At 38.2% G+C, this 23,390-nt stretch overlaps 1 protein-coding gene across 4 annotated transcripts in view; it reads left to right on the top strand.

The window, feature by feature from the left end:
• The window catches only part of SLC4A4 (solute carrier family 4 member 4), a 328,200-nt gene that overhangs the window by 220,038 nt on the left and 84,772 nt on the right, over window positions 1–23,390 (top strand). For all 4 annotated transcript variants that reach the window (XM_070395274.1, XM_070395285.1, XM_070395260.1 and 1 more), the window contains 4 exons: window positions 11,371–11,528; window positions 20,038–20,125; window positions 21,385–21,539; window positions 22,778–22,894. In XM_070395274.1, coding sequence (XP_070251375.1) covers window positions 11,371–11,528; window positions 20,038–20,125; window positions 21,385–21,539; window positions 22,778–22,894 — 518 coding nt within the window. The remainder of the gene's footprint in view (window positions 1–11,370; window positions 11,529–20,037; window positions 20,126–21,384; window positions 21,540–22,777; window positions 22,895–23,390) is intronic.

Here is a 23,390-nt window from a genome sequence, read left to right as displayed (position 1 = left end):
TCTCCTCTCCCTCCTTCTCTCCCTTTCTCTATCTCTATAACAAATAATGAAATAAAATTTAAAAACTGTAACTAGCTATAAACAGTGACAGTATTATTTTTTAATGATATAAGACATGAGAAAATGTGACTAGAGATTTTGACAAGTTGCATTTTAAACTAGGTCAGTACTTGAAATTTCATTTTATTTAGGAAATCAGAACTGATGGATTGTACTTAATGTTATATTTAGTTTAATAGCTATTTGTAAATGTGCTACTTTGTAGAATCATTTGCATTTATGGTGGTAAGATGTCTATATTTGGAAGGAAAAATTAGAAAATCAAATGTTCACCCTCAGGGGACTGTTTTCATTTTGAATTTAAAGAGGGAATATGTGAAAGCAGGAGAGAAATTGAAAAATAAAAACATGTAACCACCAAGCCTTTTGGCCTCTTATCTTATTAAATGATTTTGTTTTCACGCTTTCATATTTTATACACTCTGGAAATCTCAGAACTTATAAATGTTTGGTACTAATAGCATTATAAGTGATTGCCTAAATTTTGGATTCTGTAGGCAATCAAGCAATAGTTCCTCTTTTTAGGCCTCTTAGACATTGGGTTAATGGCTTTTAAATTTACCCATTGGAAATATTCTTCTAAATCACAACTTGGAGATAACCTACAGGGCAATCAGAACTCCATTAAAAACAAAACAAAAAATGTTTATAGTCACACCAAAAAATGCCCTATCCCACAAATTAGCTGGAGGGATGAGTAGAGAATGTCCTTGTTGCCCTGGTCAGTGTAGCTCAGTTGGTTGGGTGTTGTCCCACGCACCAAAAGATTGATGGTTGGATTCCCAGTCAGGGCCTTTGCCCAGGCTGCGGGCTCTGTCTCTGGTAGGGGGCATGCAGGAGGCAGCTGATCTATGTTCCACTCTCACATCATGTTTCTCTTTCTCCCTCTTCCTTCCTCTCTCTCTCTCAAAATCAATGAAAATATTTTAGACAAGGAATATCCTTATTTAACATAAAAGTTTTAAGATAATTGTTCTTACATGGTCTTGGAATAAAAGGCAATACTGGGTTAAGCTTATAAAACAGCAGTCCTTATCTTTTCCCTTCTGCCATTTCCTAGTTCAGCCATCATACAATTTACACTAAAGAAGTAAGATTTAGGGATAGAATGCTGGGTGTTTACGATGGTGTTTGTCCAGGCTATTCAGGAACACCCAAACCCTATCCTCTGCCCAACACTGTCTCTGAAGATCATCAGGGGAAATGTATACACAGAGAATCAAAGGAAACCTGTATTATTGGCTAAAGTTTTGGCTGCAAACCCCAAAGCAGAATCCTAAGGAACTAGGCAGAAGATCTGTCTCATCTTGATAGCTATAAAGAGCCTAGAAGCAAAGCAGGCTTCCTTATACTTGGAACTCAAGAGTAGGCTTCCTCTTTGTATAGAAAATTCCCTATTACAAAGCAAGACCAGAACAGAGCTTTCATTGAGAAGAACTGTTTTCTCAGTACCTGGAGAAAAGGAGGTGTAGGCTAATGGACTTAGAATTTGATTAATAAAGATCAGTCCTTTTTTTTCTTAGCTGGGAACTACTGGAAAGTGGGGGGATGATGGGAGATAGGGACAGTCTTTAATTAACCATAGAAGCCATCTGTAGGTAATGAACTGGTCTCCAACTATCATACTCCAGGATCCCCAGAGTTTGAGACTGTAGGTTTGCTCCAAATAGATTCACATAGTTCTTGGTAGGTCAAATCTATTTCAAAATGATCCCAGGGATTAGTTTTTACAAGGTCCCTCGTGATGGCCTGTATCTTTATCCCAGCCCTGTTGGAGGCTAATTTTAACCTGAGGAAAGTATACTTGATTAGGTTATGTTATATTTATGTTGAGTAGTGGTGGGATATTAGGGTGTGTATACCATTGGAAGATAAAGGCAGGAATACATCATTTCACACAGAGCATACTCTCTATGTTAGAGAAACTAATAAGAAGGGAGGAGTGAGCCCACATTTTTAGGTATATTGCCTAGAATTTTACCTCTGATCCCTTCTAATCTTTACAAAAGTTTGTAAAGTATGAGTTATCACCATGGAATATGGTTTTAGTTTTTCACTTTCCTTGATTTCTGTATGGGATTCTTGCCAAGGGAGTATTACATGTAAGCCAGATTTGCAATGAAATCATAGTTTATTTATTAAAAATCTCATTGTACTATAATTATTATTATTTTTTTTTTTTGATTTTTTTTTTTCGCTTAAAGTATTACAAAGGGTATTACATAAGTGTCCTTTTTTCCCCCCCGCCCTTGACAAACCCCTACCCTCCCTTACTATAATTATTTTATTGAAGTAAACCATGCATGTGATTTACACACACACACATATATTTATATATATTACAAATCTACTTGATGATTTTCCTCAATGTGAACACACCTGCATAATTGTCATTCAGATTAGAAATAGAACATGACCAGCATAGTATATTTGTTTTCTATGTCATGATTGGGATTCATAGACTTAAGAGATATGTGTTATGACTGAGAAATATAGTTGAGCCTATGAAACAGACTGAGTCAACATATCCAACCAGCCACGCGGATGAAGATGTCAGGTTTCTTGTTTCCATTCACTTGTCTTGCTGTAAGAGAAAGTAGTCAGCTTGCTTCTTGCTTTCAAGGCACTGTACCCTTCCATTAGAAAAAAGTCCCAATAAGTTTGCTAAACTTTAATCCATCAAATTGGTTACTTTTTCCAAGGCGTAGAGGAAGGGAGTGGGCAGAGGCAGAAATATCTTACTCATGGTGAATGAAAGAACACTTTTTTATATCCTAATAACTAATATTGTTTGCATATAGTAAATGAATAAATTCATACTCCAGAGAAATACTTTACACAGATACTATTTGAGCTAAGCTTATTTCCCTCATTCTTTCAAATTACTTGAATCTTAAGTTTTCACAGCATATAATTATTCAATGCCATGTCTTAGGTACTGCTCAAGAGTCAGCCTTCATGAGATTAATATGTAAGGTGACGGTATAATGGTTTTCATAGTCTAGGATACTTTCAGAATGAAAAAAGGTAATATTAACAATTACACCAGGACAGTGAGGGTAAACTGGGACTGTCCAAAGCGAACTGGTAAGTATGGTGACTCTACTTTACTACTAACACAGGTATCTTTGCAATGGAAGGACATGGTACTAGGGCAGTGATCGCGAACCTTTTGAGCTCAGCGTGTCAGCATTTTGAAAAACCCTAACTTAACTCTGGTGCCGTGTCACATATAGAAATTTTTTGATATTTGCAACCATAGTAAAACAAAGACTTATATTTTTGATATTTATTTTATATATTTAAATGCCATTTAACAAAGAAAAATCAACCAAAAAAATGAGTTCGCATGTCACCTCTGACACGCGTGTCATAAGTTCGCCATCACTGTACTAGGGTGACCTGGAATGATTTTTGAGTTTACCAGATGAGTTTTTTTTTTTTTTTTATAGAATAAGAGCTGGCAATTTCCAAAGAGAATGGAAGGGGACAAAGTCAGTAGGAAGAAGAGAAAATAAGATAGGAAGAAGATAAGCAGAGGGGAAAGGATACCAATACAAAAGCCAGGAATAAGCTCTTTGCTCTGGAAAACAGGTGAATGTTAGCTTATGAACATGAGTCATTAGGCAGGATCAATTGAAAATGAATACAGATTGGAAGACTAGAGTTATTCTTCTGGAGAAAAAAAGAATGCATGGAATGCAGTAACAGTAGGGGTACGCTTTGTAAAAATAATGAGAAAGTATATTCAAATATAGATGATTTTTAAAATATTACTTGTACTAAGGACAGCTTGTAGAATTGCCTTCTAATAAATCAGGTTCAAATGACAAACCATGAGTACTGGTTATAAATGAGACTGTATTACAGATATCCTTATTATAACATGTGCTAATAACAGCAGAGAAAAAGGAGGTAGAGTTTAAGTACCTGCCTACTGACTGATATGATATCCTGGACCTACTTACCAGGTGATGCTGTAGCTCTGAGGGTGATGGTAAGGAGATTAGGAGGACATGGGGTTAATCAAATGGTTAGCCCAGGAAATGGTTCTTAACATTAAATAGCAGTTATAGAAAACCTAAAATATGTAAACTGCTTTCATAGAAGAGGACAGGAGAACTAAGATCGGAGTGGAGAATGGAAGATTTCTCAATTAGCTACATATGATGCATATCACTTGTATATATGTAACTTTTCCATCATCACACAGAGTTACCATCCCAAGTAAGCTATCTATTCAGTCCTTCTGCTTCATCCATTTATATTCTCTAGTTTCTTAGTATGTAAATACTGTGCTTACTGGGTTGTTAGAAAACTACTCAGAAAGTAAGAAAGGTTATGCATTTATAAGGGTAAACATTTATGGCGGAGGGAAAGCCATTTACTTCTGGGTAATTATAGCAAGACCTTACTGTGGAAGAAAGAATACAGGCTGGTCTAAAAGGGACCTGAAGTGTACACATCGTACACATCTGGATTCAGAGAGTTGGTAGTGTTACCTGGTAAAGACAAAACAAGATACAGAATCACTGAACTAGTCTTAGTATCCCTTACCAATTGTAGCTGCACATGGCAGCCATTTGAAATCCATTTCTTTGAAATCAAGATTAGCTAAGGGAATTTTTTCTTTCACTGTGTGTGTTCTCATAGTTGACCCTGCATAAAATCCAGCCTGAGTATCCCTTGGAGAATCAACTAATGATCTATAAGAAAGGAATGTCAAACTTTATCTTTGAAATTCAATCCAGATGAGTTTATTGGGTGATTTTCAACCTGATTTGAAGGCCTTTAGAGTCTGTTCTTGTTTTCATTATTTTTTATTGTTCTTTGTAATTCTTGGGTTATTCTTCATCTTTTTGTTTAGTGTTTATACTTTTTCTTACTATTTTATTATTGTTTACAGTTTATTGTGTAAGTGCAGAATTGGTTTTCATACTTCAATCATTACTTTTTTTTTTTACCGGATATTATTGGGGTATTTGGAAAAGACAACATATGAATGAATCAGTATTTAATGAGCCCACCTTTACCAAAGAGATTCAGAGGAGAGCCTTTCTTGAACTGGTGTGACCTCACATTGAACAATATACCTTTCAAATGGTTTTTATGTTTTGTTTTTTCTTTCATTGTAGCTACTTCTATATTTTCTTCTCTCCATTGCACTGTAACTTCAGAAGAGCAGTGCCCACTACTAGCCTTGAATATTGTGGGCACACATACAGTTTAAAGAGAATTAAATGGAGTTGAGAGAGGGATTAAATGGTAGATGACTAAATTCCTGTCCAATTCAGCATTTTCTATTCTGTTTTCATATCATAATGTGTTTTATTTAACTCCTAGTGGGAGAGAAAACACTCAGGCATATAGGCATATTCAAGACTCCGAGAAAGTTTGTAATATAGAAACTTATTCAATTTTATTTAACCTGGAATTCCTAAAATTTATTTGACAAATGTACTTTCATGAAGGGTCTGGACTCTTTAGTAAACAGAAATCACCCCAAATTACTTAAAGTCCCAAGTGGAATTTTCTGACTTATGTAACTGGTAAGACTTCTTGATGAGTTTACAGAATGAAGGAACTGCAGGACCTCAGGGCCAGGGACTGGGGACTCAGCAATCTCTCTTCTCCTTCTTTTTTTTCTCTCCTGCTTTTGTCTGTTTCATTTTGGGTGGTGACCTCATTCTCTCCTAATGTGCACAGTGCTGTGGCAGGCCCTTTAACATAGAGGGAGCAATACCAGGTGAAAGGGAGAGCATTGATTTTTACATGCTCAATTATTGATTTTCCAAATGGTTTAGTCCCTACTTGGGTGGTGCCTCCATCCTTTGGACCTATCACTTTTATCAGAGGCAGAGTTTATTAATATTGGCTATAACTAGGCCTGTAGTCCACTTAGGTAGCCTGGGTGATGGTGGCATGTCCAGAACCTATGACCTTAAGAGGGGAGTTAGGAAAGCTTATTGGGAAGAACAGAAATAATAATAATCATTCAACAAATATTTATTGAATCTTTCTCCTCAGGCATCTCCTAGGCATTAAGGATATAACATTGAACATAATAGATGGATATTCCTGCTTTCATGGAGCTTAGATTCTAGCGGAGAGGTAGAAAACAAGGAAGATAAGTAAAACATATAACATGTTTGGCTGTGATAAGTACAAAGAAGAAAAAAAGAAAGCATGAGTGAAGAAAGCATTAACCTCTTTTTATGGGGAGAAAGAGGTTAAAAGTTTAATGTGTCCAGGGAAAGACTCACTGATATGATGGTGACTGGTAAATAAAGATCTGAAGGAAAAGGAAGTGAGGGAGGGAGCTGTGCAGCAGGTGTAAAGGTCCTGAGGTAAGAGTATACCTGGTGTGTTTGAGGGAGGACATGGAGGCTAGAGTAGCAGGCGTAGGGAAGACGGAGTGAGTGGTAGGAAATAAGGTCAAGGAGCTGATGGTGACATTGCCTTCTCTCTTAGTGAAATGGGGACCAATAGAGAGAATTTTGAGCAGAAGAGAGACATGATCTGATTCCTGATTTGACCTCAGGCTACTTTGGTGAATAGACTGGGTGTAAGGGCAGAAGCAGATAATCCAGCCAGGAGGCCACTGCCATAATCCAGGAGAAGAATGAATGGTTGTAATGTCGCCGAGGGTGGTGGCAGTGAGGTTGGTGAGAAATGGTCAGGTTCTGGATATACTTTCAACATAGATCCAACAAGATTTGCTGATAGAATGGACAGAGGGTGTGAGAGGAAGAAAAATGTTGAAGATGACATCAAGGTTTTGGCCTGAGTGATGGGAGAATAGAGTTGCCATTAACCAGATGAGGGGCATTGGAGGAAGAGCTAGTTTGAAGGGACTATCAGGAGGACTCAGTTTTGCTTAAAATGCCTGTTAGACATCCAAGTAGAGATGTTTTTAGGTCTGGGGTTCAGGGAAGATGTCCTGGCTAACGGTATAAATTTATGAGACATTATCATATAGATGGGACTTAAAAACATGAGACCTTGGTGATCACCCAGAGTGTGTGTAGAAAGAAAAGAGCCATCTGAGGACTGACTTCTGGGGCACCTCAGGTACCACACATTGTTATTTTAGAACAGCTACTAGTTTTTCTGAGAACACATGTGTTCCGCTAACACAGTTTGAGATACACTGATATAAAAGAACGTATCTTGACAATTTTCAGTTGCTTAGTGACAGAGCCAGACATAGTAGGTTCTAGAATAAGCCTTTAAAACCTCTCTAGCCCTGGTTTGTGTGGTTCAGTGGTTAGTGTTGGCCTGCGCGCTGAAGGATTGTGGGTTCAATTCCTGGTCAAGGACACGTACCTGAGTTGTAGGATCAATCCCAGCCTGGTTTGGTGCATGCAGAAGGCAACCAATCAATGTGTCTCTCTCACATTGGTGTTTCTCTCTTTCTCTTTCCCCCCTCCACCTCCCTCCTTTTCACTCTCTCTAAAAATCAGTGGAAAAAATAATCTTGGATGAGGATTAACAAAACAAACAAACACACCCTTTCTAATGTTCCTGGGCATTTGAAGTCCTTTTGGTCTGATTTTTAGTGCTATAGAGCTCAATTCTTTCATTCAAAATATTTAGTACAGCTGAATTATGTGAAAAGCAGGTAGGTGTTCAGTACAAGGAGGGATAAACTGTTCTAATCCTCAAGAGACTTGAAGTATGATTCAGAAATGAGCACTCCGGAGTTCCCAAGAAAGTGGGCAGAGATGGTAGCAAGACTTGGGGTGAGCATTGAAGGATGTTTAGAAAAGGTAGAAATGAAAGAGTGTTTGGTCATGATTGTGGGATAAGTACATAAAATAGAAATGGAAATGATTAGACTATCTGCCTAACTAGAGCAAAGAGAGAATGCTGGAGAGAAGGGGGAATAAAATCTGATTATCACAGAACTTCGCGCCCAGTGTTGGTGATGGGAACTCTGGAAAGAGTGTGAGGAAGGTTACTCTAGCAATGGTATTGTGTTCTGTGCTTGGGCCACTTGTCCATATCCCACACTCTACTCTGTGTTTTAGAGAACAGTTCATTACTGGAACTTCTTTAGGCCATAATAATGTGTTTGTTTTTTTAATAACAATTTGATGTTTATAAAGACTCTTCCCATGGCTTCTCTTTTCATATCTGTACAATGTAAACATAATTTATTTTTAATATAAGCATTTCTTGGAGGATTAATGGTATAAGCTTTGGAAATATCCCTTACTGCTTAGAAGTAATCATGTTTCTAACATCTAAAAAATATATTTTGCTTTGGATTTTTTAATTTTGGTTTCCACTAAAGTATTAGCCTTAACTTTCTTGTTTTTGTTTGTTTGTTTGTTTTGTTTGTGTTGGTTTTTTTTTTTTGCCTCATAGCTTTCTTCTTATATAAAGTACCAAATTAAAAAAAAAATCCCATAAAATACTACTGAGGGTAATGGAGTTTTAGGGATCAGTTTTCATTACATTTATTTTCCCTAATTAAGAACTATTTAAACGGAAATAGAAAGTAAAGTCTTACTGCAACCTTTTTATTAATGAGGAAAATTGGGCCATGTCTGCCACTTCCTATCTCAGCAATAATCCAGGGCACAAAATACTAAGTGCACTGGTAACTTTAGACTTGAGAGGAGAGACATTTATATTGATAATATATCACAAGTCTTCCTTTCATATGGTCCTGCAAAATTCTTATCTCTATCCTTCTGTGATTGTTGAAATGTTTTCCTTGAGCTCTGGGAGGCGTTTCCCACTCACTGAAGGATGCTTAAACAACCCTTTTCTAAGTGGGTGTTGGGAAGGGAAGGGAAGTAAGGAATAACACCTACAAGATGTAATTTCCTCAAAAAATTAAAAATGGCACTGCCATTTGACCCAGTGATCCCATTTCTAGGAATATATCCTAAGGATCCCAGAACACCAATCAGAAAGAATTTATGTACCCCTGTGTTCATAACAGTGCTATTTGCAATAGCTAAGTTCTGTAAACAGTCCACATGCCCATCAGTAGATGAGTGGGTAACAAAGCTGTGGTACATTTACACAGTGGAATACTATGCAGCTGTAAAAATGAAGAATCTCTTAGTCTTTGAGACAGCATGGAGGGCCCTGGAGAGTATTATGCCAAGCAATATAAACCAGTCAGAGAAAGACAAGTATCACATGATCTTACTTATATGTAGAATTCAATGAACAAAATAGATCCAGAGACATTAAAGTATGCAGCAGACTGACAAATTTCAGAGGAAGGCAGGAAGGCAGGAAGAGATTAATGAAAGAACTTATATGCATGTATGCATAACCCATGGACATAGACAATAGTGCAGTGAAGGCCTGGGGAAGGGTTGGGAGTGGAATGGAAGTGGTAAAAAAGGGGCATCTGTAATACTTTCAACAATACAGATAAATTAAAAAAAGATAAGCTTTCAAAGTGACTGTTAAGCAACCTCCACTCTCCAAGAAAACCACATCTTTACCACTGTACCCAAACTCCCACATACCTCCCCCTCTTTCTCACCATCAGCTCACTTGTCTTTCACTGCAAAAATGTGAGTCTTCAGAAGCCCTCATCTTCACCCACCAGATCTCCCTAATACCCCCTCTGTACCCATATACTAGTCTGCTTTCCCTAATGAGGATTGGTAAACTCTCTGTGTTCCTATCTGAAATAATCCCTCTACTTGTGATGTGGATAGTCTCTTCTCAAGAGTTCGGGGTTGCTTGAGTAGCTTTTGAAGTTATCCCTTATCTCCACAGCAATAATCTGTCTCTACTACATCATTCTCATTAACATTTACAAGTGTTATCATATTTCCCACTTTAAAAATCCCCCTATTTTATGCCTTCTTTCACCTGTCTGCCTATTATTTGGCTTTTCTTGGTAGCAATATTTCTCAAAATAATTAATGTGTACTCCAGGTCTCCATTTCTTCACCTCTCATTCTTTACTGGGCTCCCTGATGTCCACTGTAATAGGTCTTGTCAAGATCACCCAGCACCTCCATCTTGCCAAATTCATTGGGCCCATTCTTAGTTCTGATCGTATTTGAGCTTTCAGCAGCCTTTGACTCAGCTTGATATGCTTTCTCTATTGAGCCCTTCCTTCACCTGACTATTAAGCCCTGGCTTTCCTACTACCTCACTGGCTGCTCTTCTCCAGTGTCCTCTGCCAATAACTCCTCCCATTCCTATAAAAGGTAGGGTGGCCCAGGATTTAGATCTTTTCCTTTTTCTTTATCTATACTCACACCCAAACTTGTGTGATCTTGTCATATGGTTGTAAGCATTGTTTATATGGTGATATCTCTGAAATGTAGTCTTTCTACTCTACCTTTTCACTTTGGCTTTTATTAGGCAAGTCCCATTTAAAACACCCAGAACTCCTGACTGTGGCCTTCAAGGTCCTTACCATCTGGTCCCTCCCCCACCCCCTTACCTATGCAACTCCATTTGTTGCTATTTTACCCCCATTATTCCTTCAGCTGCCATCACACTTGCCTTATTATTTTCTCTTTCCCATCTCAGAGGCTTTGCACTTGCTGTTCTCTTGCCTGGAATGTTCTTTGCCTAGATCAGTGATGGAGAACCTTTTGAGCTCGGCGTGTCAGCATTTTGAAAAACCCTAACTTAACTCTGGTGCCGTGTCACATATAGAAATTTTTTGATATTTGCAATCATAGTAAAACAAAGATTTATATTTTTGATATTTATTTTATATATTTAAATGCCATTTAACAAAGAAAAATCAACCAAAAAAATGAATTTGCGTGTCACCTCTGACACGCATGTCATAGGTTCGCCATCACTGGCCTAGATCTTTGCATGGCTTGTCCCCTGACTCCACCATCAAATGTATTTCTTCAGCAGCCTTTCCTGACCACCCTACCTAACACCTAACATACCCTTTTACTGGTTTTATGTCTTTTTTTCTTAGCACTTATCACAACTTCAAATCATATTTTATTTCTCCCCTGCTGGAATATGAATCCAAGCAGGACATGTGATTAGTTGATCCTTAAAACTGTATTCCTAGGGCTTAGATCAGTGCCTGGCCCCTTCTAGACTCTCGACACATGGTTATTGAGTGAGTGAATCAATAAAGGAATTGTGTTATATGTAAGTCATGTGATTATACCTTCAATATTTTTTAATCCAATGTACAGAGAAATGTTTAATAGAATGGTTAAACATGATAGGAAAATGGCCGTAGCTAGGTCCTGTTGCATATAAAGGAATTCCCTCGAGTGATAAGTGAACTGTTTCTTCTTGTCCCCTCTTCTGGAAATAAGCTGTGCTTTCTTGACTCTTCCCATGCAGCTGAAGAACAAGTTCATGAAAAAACTGCCCCGTGATGCAGAAGCCTCCAACGTGCTTGTCGGGGAGGTCGACTTCTTGGATGCGCCCTTCGTTGCCTTTGTTCGGCTGCAGCAGGCAGTCATGCTGGGTGCCCTGACTGAGGTCCCTTTGCCCACCAGGTGAGCTGATCCCTGACCTGCTGGGACCTACAGTGTGGTTATAGGAAAACCTCCCCTTTCAGGCTAGAGAATCAATAGACAGAGGATATATCCAGAGAGAGCATATTGGAAAGATTTAATATGAAATAATGGTTTAATCTGACTTTCATACCGTCATATGACTAGGCACTTATATAGTACTAATCATAATAGCAGAACAATTTCTTGGACCATGTACTGGTTTTCTTCTTATGGATTAGTCTACTTAATCCTCACAATAATATTTTTTAAGTATAAACTGTAGGTGTACGGATTTAAAACTGAGTCTGAAAGTTTAAGTAACTTGTCCAAACTCATACAGATGATAATTGGTTCAGAGGTCAGAGTTGCTTTCATTTGTTCTATTTTTTATCAGAAAATTAATAGTGTGTGTATATATATATATATATATATATATATATGTATATACATATACACAGACATGTAAAAATTATAAAGCTGTACCCTTAAATTTGCACACTTTACTGTTATGAATTATGTTGCATAAATTTTTATTTTAAAAAGATGCATATTATTGTTATTATAATCATGTATTTAATATACTGCACGGTATCTTCAAACTCATCCTGTTTATTTCCCTCTGCAACTGTTCTAATAGAGTTAGGAAGCTTGACTTAAGGAATGCAATTGGTGAATAGGAATTAATGCTTCTCTTAAACTTGTGCTGATAAGACTTTGAAGAGAAGCTTGTAATCTTCAAATTGATGTCTGAAAATTATCACATGAATAGCAACTTTTCAATGTGTGTGTGTGTGCACGCGCGCGTGCGCGTGCTTTTCCTGGGCCCCAGCGCAAGGACAGGTGACATGTCACTTCTTTAGGTTTCCCAGGTGAGCAGGAAGGGCTATGGATCCTCCTCAGTGATCTCAGATGGTCTGAGCATGATCCACGGACAATGACTAGGGGCTCAAGGTTGGTTTTGAACCAAGTTGACGGGAAAATTAGGAGAACATTCCTTTTACAGCCTCCCAATACGTAGATTACAGGACATTCTTTCTCATCATACAGACATTTTTTTCTCATTTTTATATTTCTTAGATGCTTCAAATGGGAATAATATCTGTCATTAGTAGGCAATCATTGGACAAATAGCTGAGGAAAGGAGATGACCATTGCTTATTCAATTAATAGGATTATCGTGATTTGTGCTTTCTGTAACTTAGCTTTTGGCTTGAAAACACACCAGCAGAGCCTTAAAGTTATATCAGAGCAATCACCTGGCAAAAGCTGGCTGACTCAGACCATGGCCGAAGGCCAGCTCGCGTGTCCCTGTGGTTTTATTTATGTATTTTTGGACAAACTTTACTGGAGCTCAAAAGAAAAAAAAAAGCCAAGAAGTGTTAAGTTGCTCTTGCTTTTTCATTTCTGTTATTTTTCTTTAAAAGCTACAAATAAAAAATATTTCCAAAGGCTTTTTATTTAACAGTAGTATGAGTTTATGGAGCAGCAAATTGTGACCATTTTTGTGTTCTTCTTATCATCTGCTCCTGCCTTTCTCGTTCTTTTCCTCTGTACTGGAGCGTGGCAGGAGTCTAGAGGTGAAATACAGCATCATTTGAATGAACAAAAGGAGCCCAGCAATTTAAGGGAATGTAATTCAATAATATCATCAAACTATTTCAGGGCAATAATCTGAACAATCCGAGCATGTTAACACTTCCCCAGGAAATAGATTTATTAATTTGCTATCCCCTGAACCAGTGCAAGCTGGAATCACAGAATAGGGAGTCTCATTAGCTTTTGGTGTGTATGAGTAATGTGGGGCCACTGACAATGGCTGCATCCTGTGAAACCCAATCAAGGTAATCCCACGAGGAATGTGGCAGTCCTGTGTGGGACCCCCTCTGCACCAGCCACGTGCTCTCACACGCACACCACCCTGTTGTACTGCAGGGAGACCCAGAAAGTCTGGTGTGGGGCACATCTTGTCATGATCATTTTCCCATTTGAAGAAAAGTTATGCTCTTATGCTTATTATTTTTATTACTGTGCACCTTTTAGGAAGGGTAACTCTAAGAGTTTCCTTGTGTGGAGTTCACCAGTTATTTGGTTGATCTATTTTAGCTTTCTGTTTGTAGCTGGACTACTACCAGCTGAGTGATGTGATCTACTTAGGGGCCCTTCTTGCCATCCATGTGAAAGCAAACAAATTTTTTTTTTTTTAGTTTTGGTCACTTGGTTGTATACGTTTACGATTTTGCTAGCATCTTGCACACACTTTGCTTGCTGTCATCTTTATTCATAGAGGCTGCTCCTCACTCACATTCATGGGCTCTGTGGGGGACAACTATTATTATTCCCACTTTATAGTTGAAAGACAGAGGCAAAAGGAAGATCCACTGTCAATGCTAGAAATTGGACTGCAGATTTCTGACTCTAAGTCTAGGGTTTAGGGAGAATCTAAGGAGATATCTAGAATGGACTGAAATAAAATACTTTAGGGTGTTCCCCTGAAGAATAATAAAAGCCCTTGAGCAGTTTGTCCTTTTCTGACCTTGATTTTCATATCTAAGGCAAATTCAGTGAGTTGTACCCCCTAGAATGTTTACCTCTTTAGTTTCACTGTAAGTCAATATATATTTTATGTTATAAATTATTAATTACCTAAAAAAGTAGTTTACACTTAATTGTTAAAAACCGTAAAATATCCTATTAGAGGTCTTGGGAGGAGGTCTCACTAGTTCAATTCTGTCTAGTCCAACAACCCAATTGCTACTGCTGTTTACATGAGTCATGTGGTTGGTGAGGTTAGTTTGTGGTCCTCATGAGTCTATTGTGGAAGCTACAGTGCAGCCACATTTTCCAAAGCTGCTACATATGAATAATGGGTTATTTGGTTCACTGTTGTTTTGAGAGAAGGGAGTAAAGGATTGGTAAAAGCTGAGTTTATTCTAGAAATAGCTCTGATATATCAGGAAGGAGGGGGTGCACATCCTTTTTAAAAAGATTGAGTGGTTTAGGAAGGCTGGCTCTTTTTCTGATATTATGCTCTGTTTCTGGCTATAATTATTTTGTGAATGTGAGTGTAGTCCATTGGTTCCGGACACAGATCATCTGGCACTTGTTTTTGTTGTGGAAAATGCTACAGGCATCCTCCTCCCCAGGCACAATGAGTTATAGGAAAACGCTCACAGGAGTAGAAGTGCCTCGTGAAGATCCAGAGACGATGAGGCACAGTTAAAAATGCAAACTATGACTTATTTCTCGTTATGAGTGAATCAGAATAACTCAGTAACATAAATTAATCTTTCCCCCCAAGCTGTCAACGTGAGCTGTGCCCTTCCAGCCACACAAATGTGATGTTTACTTGAATTTGTTAATAAAGAAAAAAGCTTCTGGTTAAAAATAACATCTGTCCATTGACAAAAACCAGCTTGGGTCATGAAAGGAGTTTTCAGTACATTATAAAAGCTGAGCTTGGCAAGATGTGCTTCTATCATAAAAGTTGTAACAGCTTTCACTTCTTTGAGGTTAAAGGGGAGAGAACATGTTTCAAGCAGAAGGAACTTGAACTTGATGAGTGGCTCTGTTAGTTTTCTTTTTTTTAAATCTTTCATCCCCATTTTGACAATACAGCCCAAATTAGATACTTCTGAAGGGTCTCATTCCTGCAGATGAAATTCTCAGCCTGAGAGATATTTTCTGCTACTGATAGATGGTCAGATTTTCTCTTTTTCTCTATAGCATTTGAAGGAGATGGATTTACTGAATGATTCCTGACTGGAGTAATGTGAAAATTTAACTGATATACAACATGTTATTTCTATTTAGTACTTGGTGACTTTTCATACACTGAGTGGCCAGATTATTATGACCACCTGACGTTTGCAGGCAAATTAACTATAATTTCGCGCTGAAGTTGCTAGAGGGCCAGACCATTATAAGTTGGGAAGCAGCTTGTTTCCCACGACAGTAGAAGTGATTTTTTTCTGAAGATATGGGTAAACAACGCAATTTAACAGCCTTTGAACGTGGGATATATATTATTATGAGTGGCCAGATTATTATGACCACCCCATCAGTGCTTCGTTGGGCCACCTTTCGCCTTCAATACTGCGACGATTCTTCTTGGCATTGACTCCATGAGATGTTGAAAGGAGATGTGAGGAATCTGACACCATGCCTGATGAATAGCACTGTCCAGTTCTGTGAGATTTGATGGTTGTGGAACCAGCTGCCTGATGGCTCTTTTAACTTCGTCCCACAAATGCTCAATTGGATTGAGATCTGGTGATTGTGGGGGCCGCAATAAGCAAGGTAAAGTCTCCCTCATGTTCTTGAAACCACTCCTGCACAATACGAGCACCGTGGCATGGTGCATTGTCTTGATGGAGGAAGCCATGTCCATTGGGATACGCCATCAACATGATAGGATGAACCTGATCAGCAACGATACTTAGGTATGTTGTGCTATTCAGACATTGTTGCACATGAATTAAAGGGCCCAAATCATGCACATGAATTAAAGGGCCCAAACCATAACACTGCCCCCACCAGCTTGAAGGGTTGTACTCATGCATGTGGGGTGCATGCTTTCATGCTGTTTCCACCAAATTCTCACTCTGCCATCTGCATGATGCAACTGGGAACGTGATTCATCGGACCACATGACTTTTTTCCAGTGCTCGACTGTCCAATCCTTGTGTTCCTGTGCGAATTGGAGACGTTTTACCTTGGTAACTGCAGACAGCAAAGGTGTTGGAATAGGCCTTCGGCTTCCATATCCCATACAATGCAGTGTACGGCTAATTTGCCTACAAACATCAGGTGGTCATAATAATCTGGCCACTCATGTTCAAACATATCCCACATTCAGTGGCTGTTAAATCACGTTGTTTACCCATATCTTCAGAAAAAAACCACTTCTATTGTCGTGGTAAACAACCTGCTTCCCTATTTATAATGGTCTGACCCTCTACAACTTCAGCACGAAATTATAGCTAATTTGCCTACAAACGTCAGGTGGTCATAATAATCTGGCCACTCAGTGTATATATGGAAGACATATATATATATATATATATACACATATACACACACACACACACACACACACATATATGTAAGTTATATAAAATATTGCCTAAGAAAGAGGAATTGTACCTTTATATATAATTTACTGATTTTATTAAAACATTATAATACTCAGATATTGGGTTTTGCTATGGTACATATTATCACCTTTGGTCTGCTACTTCCATTTATTTTTTGGTGCTATTTAGCAGAGACTAGAGTAAATAATATAAGAAACCTGAAGCACTAAATTGAAAGAACATATGCACCCCTGTATTCATTGCAGCATTTACAACAGCCAAGAGTTGGAAGCAGCCCAAGTCCTCTCTCAGTAGATGAGTAGATTAAAAGGCTGTGGTATATCTACACAATGGAATACTACTCAGCCATAAAAAGAAGGAAATCTTACCTTTTGTGACAGCATAGCTGGACCTGGAGAGTATATGCTAAATAAAATAGCCAGTCAGAAAAAAATAAATACTGTATGATTTCACTTATGTGTAATGAACAAAATAAATTGACAAAATAGAAACAGACTCATAGATACAGAAAACATGTCGATAGCTGTCAGAGGGGGAAGTGTGTTGGGGGCTGGGTGAAAAAGGGAAGGGATTAAGAAAAATAACAAACCTCATAGACACAGACAATAGTGTGGTGATTACCAGAGGGAATGGGGGCTAGGGGAGGTAGAAGAGGGTTAAAAAAGGGGGATAAATGGTGATGGAAGGGGACTTGACTGTGGGTGGTTAATACAATACAATATACAGATGATGTTGCCATATAGTCAACCTGAAAACTCCTGTGTCAGTGGATAAATGTGTATTTCCACAATGTGTATTTGTAAACTATAATCATAATGGAGATGCTAGGGAGAGGCAAAAAGAGGTTCAGAGTGGTTCTGAAAAAGTTAAAGATATTATGAATTACTGAAAAACTAATATTTAGATACATGGAAATAATAAAAAATGGCAAGGAAAAAGACATTATTTAAAAATATATTAAGTAGAAGATTCAGATGTCCATTTTCTCCTGTTACAGTGCACCTGCCCCCTTTTGCCTAAAACTATGCCCTGATGGTCCTGCCTGACAGCTGGCCATTGGTAAGGGAATACAGTTGGGAAATGTGACCAGTGCTATAGGTGTTTCTTAATTTGTGTTTGTATTTTGCCTTAGTGGTTAAATATTTTCTGCATGTGTTGCACTCAAATCAGTGATCAGTCCCTTTACAAAAATAAATTTCACTGTCATAAAGGAACAATGTATAATACTGTATGTAGGGGTATATAAGGTAAGTCCAGCTTCAAAGGAAGAAAAGTTCTAGTCTCAATTGAACTTCAGTGTTAGAAGAACTAAAATCCAATTCTATTAGCGGCTTCCTTCATACTTGCACAGACTTTTGTGCCTGCTGATTGCTGTGGCTCTTGCATCTACCATGATAACACTTGAAAGTGAGCATGTCACTCATCCACATCTACACAATGGAATACTACGCCGCTATAAAAAAGAAGGAACTCTTACCATTTGCAACAGCATGGATGGAACTGGAGAGCATTATGCTAAGCGAAATAAGCCAGTGGGAGAAAGATAAATATCACATGATCTCACTCATACGTGGGATATAATGATCAACATAATTTGATGAACAAGAATAGATTCAGAGACAAATGGTAGGGGTGAGGGGGGCTTAGAGAGCAACCAAAGGAATTGTATGGATGCATATTAGCATAACCAATGGACACAGACACTGGGGCGATGGGAGCTTGCCTGGGGTGGGAATGGCTGGGGGGGGGGGGGGTCAATTGGGGAGAAATGAGACATATGTAAAACTTTAGACAATAAACAAACAAACAAATTTAAATAAATAAATAAATAAATAAGAAAGTGAGCATGCCGCCTGACTACAGAACTGGTTGCTAAGCACATCAGTGCTGAATGACTTTATGGTTATTCTGAGATAAACTCTGAGTATTCATACTTACAGATACTTTTACATTCTTTATTTCTGTTTTTTTCTTCTCTGGATTGAATTTTATAATGAAAAAGAGGAATTACCTCTTCAAGGACAGTTTGGAATAAACCCTAACACATTCAAGAGTACTTTCTGTCAATCCCTTTTTATTTAAAGTGAGGTATATAAATAAATAAGTAAAAAATAAAATTTAACTAAACCAAGTCCTCAGCCATTCCTGGTCCCCTAAAGTTTTACCTAAGATTCCTTGCTCCCAGCTAAACATCCACAGCACCTTTCCCCAGAGTGATCTATGGGAGTCATTGTTGAATAGCCTTTCTCTACGGAATCATAACCCTGGTGTATAGGTTGAGCAGGTAATATTAGGCAGAATTGTGTGCTGAAAATAACAAAAGGTTGGACAGCCTGTCTGCTCTCTCTCATATATCAGGCACAGTCTTTGGGCTCATCCATTAACTTTCTTGAGCCTGGGTTTCTTCACCATTAAACAGGACTAGGATACCTGTTCTTATTGCAAAGGGTTGTATGGAATTTAAATGAGGTGATGAATGTGAAGTGCTTTGCAAACTTTAAAAAGCTGTGCAAATATATGATGTGATCATTTTAATTGTCCTCATTATCTCTGTGTTGGGTAAGACATGATCATAAACAAGACAGAGATTTATCTGATGTTGCCTTTAGTATATATTTTTCATTCATTTACATATCAGGTTCCTCCTCCCTAGTTAAAACATATAGCTTTGCTCTTGTCATCAATGAGGGATTTTTCCCACCATGATAAGAGGTGAACCTAAATGGGGATAAGCTTATTATTGCAAGTTTCGGGACCTACTCACTGTGGAGCAATGCTTGTGCATTATCAAGAAAAGTTTGGAAAGGAAAATGAGGTTACCCACCAAAAAATACACAACACGCCTCACACAAAATCTTAACTGTGAATGATGCTCTTTTTCTTTTCTTTTTTTTTTTTTTTCATAGTTTTCTTTCTTTACTGTCAGCATGTGGCTTACTTGTAGAAGAATTGTTACTTCTGAGTAGAAACATTTCTTAAGCCTGGAGAAGGTCATATGTCATTGCCCAAATTGGGTAAGGGAAAGTCAGAGAAACCAGAAGATGTACTGAGTCTTTCTAGTTAATTGTGTTTAATGGTTTTCACTAAAGATTCTGCAATTCAGTGGAAGTGGAGAGAAAAGAAAGTTTAGAAAAGAAAGATTGAATGACTCAAAAAATGGAACCTTTCCTTTTCAACAGAGAAGCTTCTCAGGTTTCCATGCTAAATTCTCCATTGCCTCCAAAGAAACTAAACAGTGAGTTTTGTTTCACTGTAGTTGAAAGAGTATCTGTCATATGCCAGGAATATTACATTTGTTTAAAGATGAATTCTAGACCTAACCTTTTCATGAGCAAGGATAAACGTGTCTCAGTTTTATGTATTTTGAGTTTGATGATATGTGTGTTATAGCCTTTGCTTCTTTCCTCTTCCATTAGGTTCTTATTCATTCTCCTAGGTCCTAAGGGGAAAGGCAAGTCCTACCATGAGATTGGCAGAGCCATTGCCACCTTGATGTCTGACGAGGTAGGAAATCGGGAAGATGATGATCTGTGAAAGTCTTACTTGTGTGTTTTCATTCTGTGATTTGGCTGTCACTGTAAGTTAATACAGTGACTTGAACTTCTTGAAAAATACTTAACCTACATCAGTTTTAAGAATGGAAAATGTGCCCTGGACAGGTGGCTCAGATGGTTGGAGCATCACTGTGTACACCAAAACGTGGTGGGTTCACTTCCTGATCAGGGCACATACCCAGGTTGTGGGTTCGATCCCCAGTCAGGCGGAGGCAACTGATCAATGTTTCTCTCTCACATTGATGTTTCTTTTTCTCCCAATTCCCTGCTCTAAAATCAGTAAAAATAAATACAATACAATACACACACACAAATAATGAAAAATGTTTATAAAATAAAGGAAAATATATTTATCCCAATATGAAATTAACATTTTGAAAACTGTGGATGTCAGCTTATTTGCCATGAAGCTCATTATAAAGAAGGCTGACAACCTATATCCTTCTAATTAAATGATGTACATTCAGCAAGTTCTTTCTTTGGATATTTGCATAAAAGGCATGGAGCATTTGCTGCCTTGGATGGTTTAGTTGTTGCCTCAATAACTGGATAAGCATATAGACACTCTCTGCATTCCAGAATGTACATAATTTTTTTTGCCAGTTCCATTTTTCTCACCTAGCTGATGATCCTAAAGTCCCTTACACATATCCTAAGTCTTTCAAAGCTAGACAGATGATCGCCTACACTTAAAACCCTTTGGTTTAGGTGTTGCCAATATAGCTCAGATTTTCTTTTTTTAAAAATAGCTAACATTATTTTTGTGTTTGAAAGCTGAAGTGTTTTGCTCTTAACCTGATCTTAATACTCAGTTTGATCTTTTCCTTCTTGGATTATCAGCAGTGGTTTGTCCCAGTAGTTTTTATTTCAGGGAATGACTCTTCAGTGTATTTCTCCAAATCATTTTCATTTGGTTTCCATAGCAACTATATCAATAATGGTACATACCAGTGGGAGAAAATAGGCAATGTTATTTTACAGTATTGATAGAAAAAAAACATATAAAAGAAACAGCCATTTGTTTCTCATGCCTCTCCCTATATTCTTTGGGTTTATTACTGAAATATTTTGGGGCAAGCTGAATAACAGGAAATGTGAGAGTGTGGTTATAGTAATATTAAAGTGGATTATGGGTTATATTCTTTAGGCTGGGCATGTGAGGCATGTGGAGAGTGTTGGATCAGCATACCTCTTCTTCTTCTTCTTCAGGTGTTCCATGATATTGCTTATAAAGCAAAAGACAGGCAGGACCTGATCGCTGGCATTGATGAGTTCCTAGATGAAGTCATTGTCCTTCCCCCTGGGGAATGGGATCCAACGATCAGGATAGAGCCTCCTAAGAGTCTCCCATCGTCCGACAAAAGGTAAATTATCAAGCAGTTGGGGGTGTTAAACTTTAAGAAAGAGATTATGTTTGGCAAAGGAAATGGAGTCAGGCTACTGCCCTAATATTTTTAGGTTCCCATTTAACTTGATGTATTATGTCATTTCAAGTGAATCCCATATGTGCCTTGGTTTGACATTTCATTGACATTGTAAAATGAATGTTATATGTTGTGATGTGCTTTGGTGATTATAAAGTAGAACAGTATGGACTTTCCTCAAAAAACTAAAAATGGAACTCCCATTTGACCCTGTGATCCCACTTCTAGGATTATATCCCTAGAAACACCAATCAGAAAGAATATAAGCACCCCTATGTTCATAGCAGCACAATTCACCATAGCTAAGATTTGGAAACAGCCTAAGTGCCCATCTGTAGATGAGTGGATTAAAAAACTGTGGTACATCTATACAATGGAATACGACGCTGTGTTAAAAAAAGTTCTTACCATTTGCAACAGCATGGATGGAACTGGAGAGCATTATGCTAAGTGAAATAAGCCAGTCAGATAAAGATAACTATCACATGATCTCACTCATTTATGGAATATAATGAACAATATAAACTGATGAACAAAAACAGATCCAGAGACAGAGAAGCATCGATCAGACCATCAAACCTCAGAGGGAAGATAGGGGAGGGTGGGGGTAAGGGGGAGAGATCAACCAAAGAACTTATATGCAAGCATATAGGCTTAACCAATGGACACAGACAACAGGGGGGTGAGGGCATGAGTGGTGGGTTGGGGGGTAATGTGGGGATAAGGACACATATGTAATAACTTAATCAATAAAAATTAAAACTAACAAAAAACAAAACAGTAGAGATATATTATGATATTGGAATATGTCATAGAGCCTCTTTGGGGATGTTCTGGGAACTCCTTGTGCATGTGGGAAGATTAGTTTACTCAAAATGACATCCTGTAGATATAAGAGGTTAAGAAATTGGGTGAGATGATTGAGGAGAAGCCATTTTTTGGAAACCTGTTACTTTCCAAGTGAAATGGTTTCCCTCTTATTCAATATACAATTTGTTCAACTTTTCTATTCCTCCAGTCATTTGTGTTGGCTCTAAATATAACACTTTCAGAACTGTCTGTGAGGATGGTAGAAGGAAATAAGGATCCTTTTCCCAAAGGGTTTTCAGCTCATCTCTTCATTAGCTGGTGCAGATAAGTACAATAAACTAATATTCCCTTGGGCTCTGTTGTCTTAGAAAGAACATGTACTCGGGTGGAGAGAATGTTCAGATGAATGGGGACACTCCCCATGATGGCGGCCATGGAGGAGGAGGAGGACATGGGGACAGTGAAGAATTGCAGAAAACTGGAAGGTAACTGAAGGGTTCTTTTGTCATTCACGATGAGATTCTCCTTGGATCTAAATTTCCCTTCATCTTTCTATCAGCATTTTATTCACTGTTTGCACATTCATTCAGCCAACAGACATTTATAGTTACCTAACAGTCACAGCCACTGGGGATGCAGCAGTGAACTGAACAAAACTCCTTATCCTTATGGGTCTTACTTTGTAGTGGTGGAGACAGACACTGAGCAAATCAAGGAATGTGGTGATGCTTTTATGTGGGGAATCAAAGGAGAAGTAGGGAGTTTGCCTTGTGAGAAAGGTGTTTTAGATAGGGTGGCCAGCGAGGGCCTTAAAGAAAATTGTAGCGTTTGAGGAAAGTCCTGAGGGAGGTGGGAGATAGACCATGTAGACGTGGGGTTGGAAGAGGGGACAGCAGAGCACCTGGCATGTGTTAGGCTAGCGCTGTGGCTGGTGTGACTGGAGTGGAGTGAGGGAGGGGGTGTGAGAGACAAAAAAGAGAG

The sequence above is a fragment of the Myotis yumanensis genome, unplaced genomic scaffold, assembly GCF_028538775.1.
Source record: "Myotis yumanensis isolate MYYU_CA2020_CCGP unplaced genomic scaffold, mMyoYum1.0.hap1 SCAF_1, whole genome shotgun sequence".
NCBI lineage: Eukaryota > Metazoa > Chordata > Mammalia > Chiroptera > Vespertilionidae > Myotis > Myotis yumanensis.
This window is presented reverse-complemented; position numbering and strand designations above follow the sequence as displayed.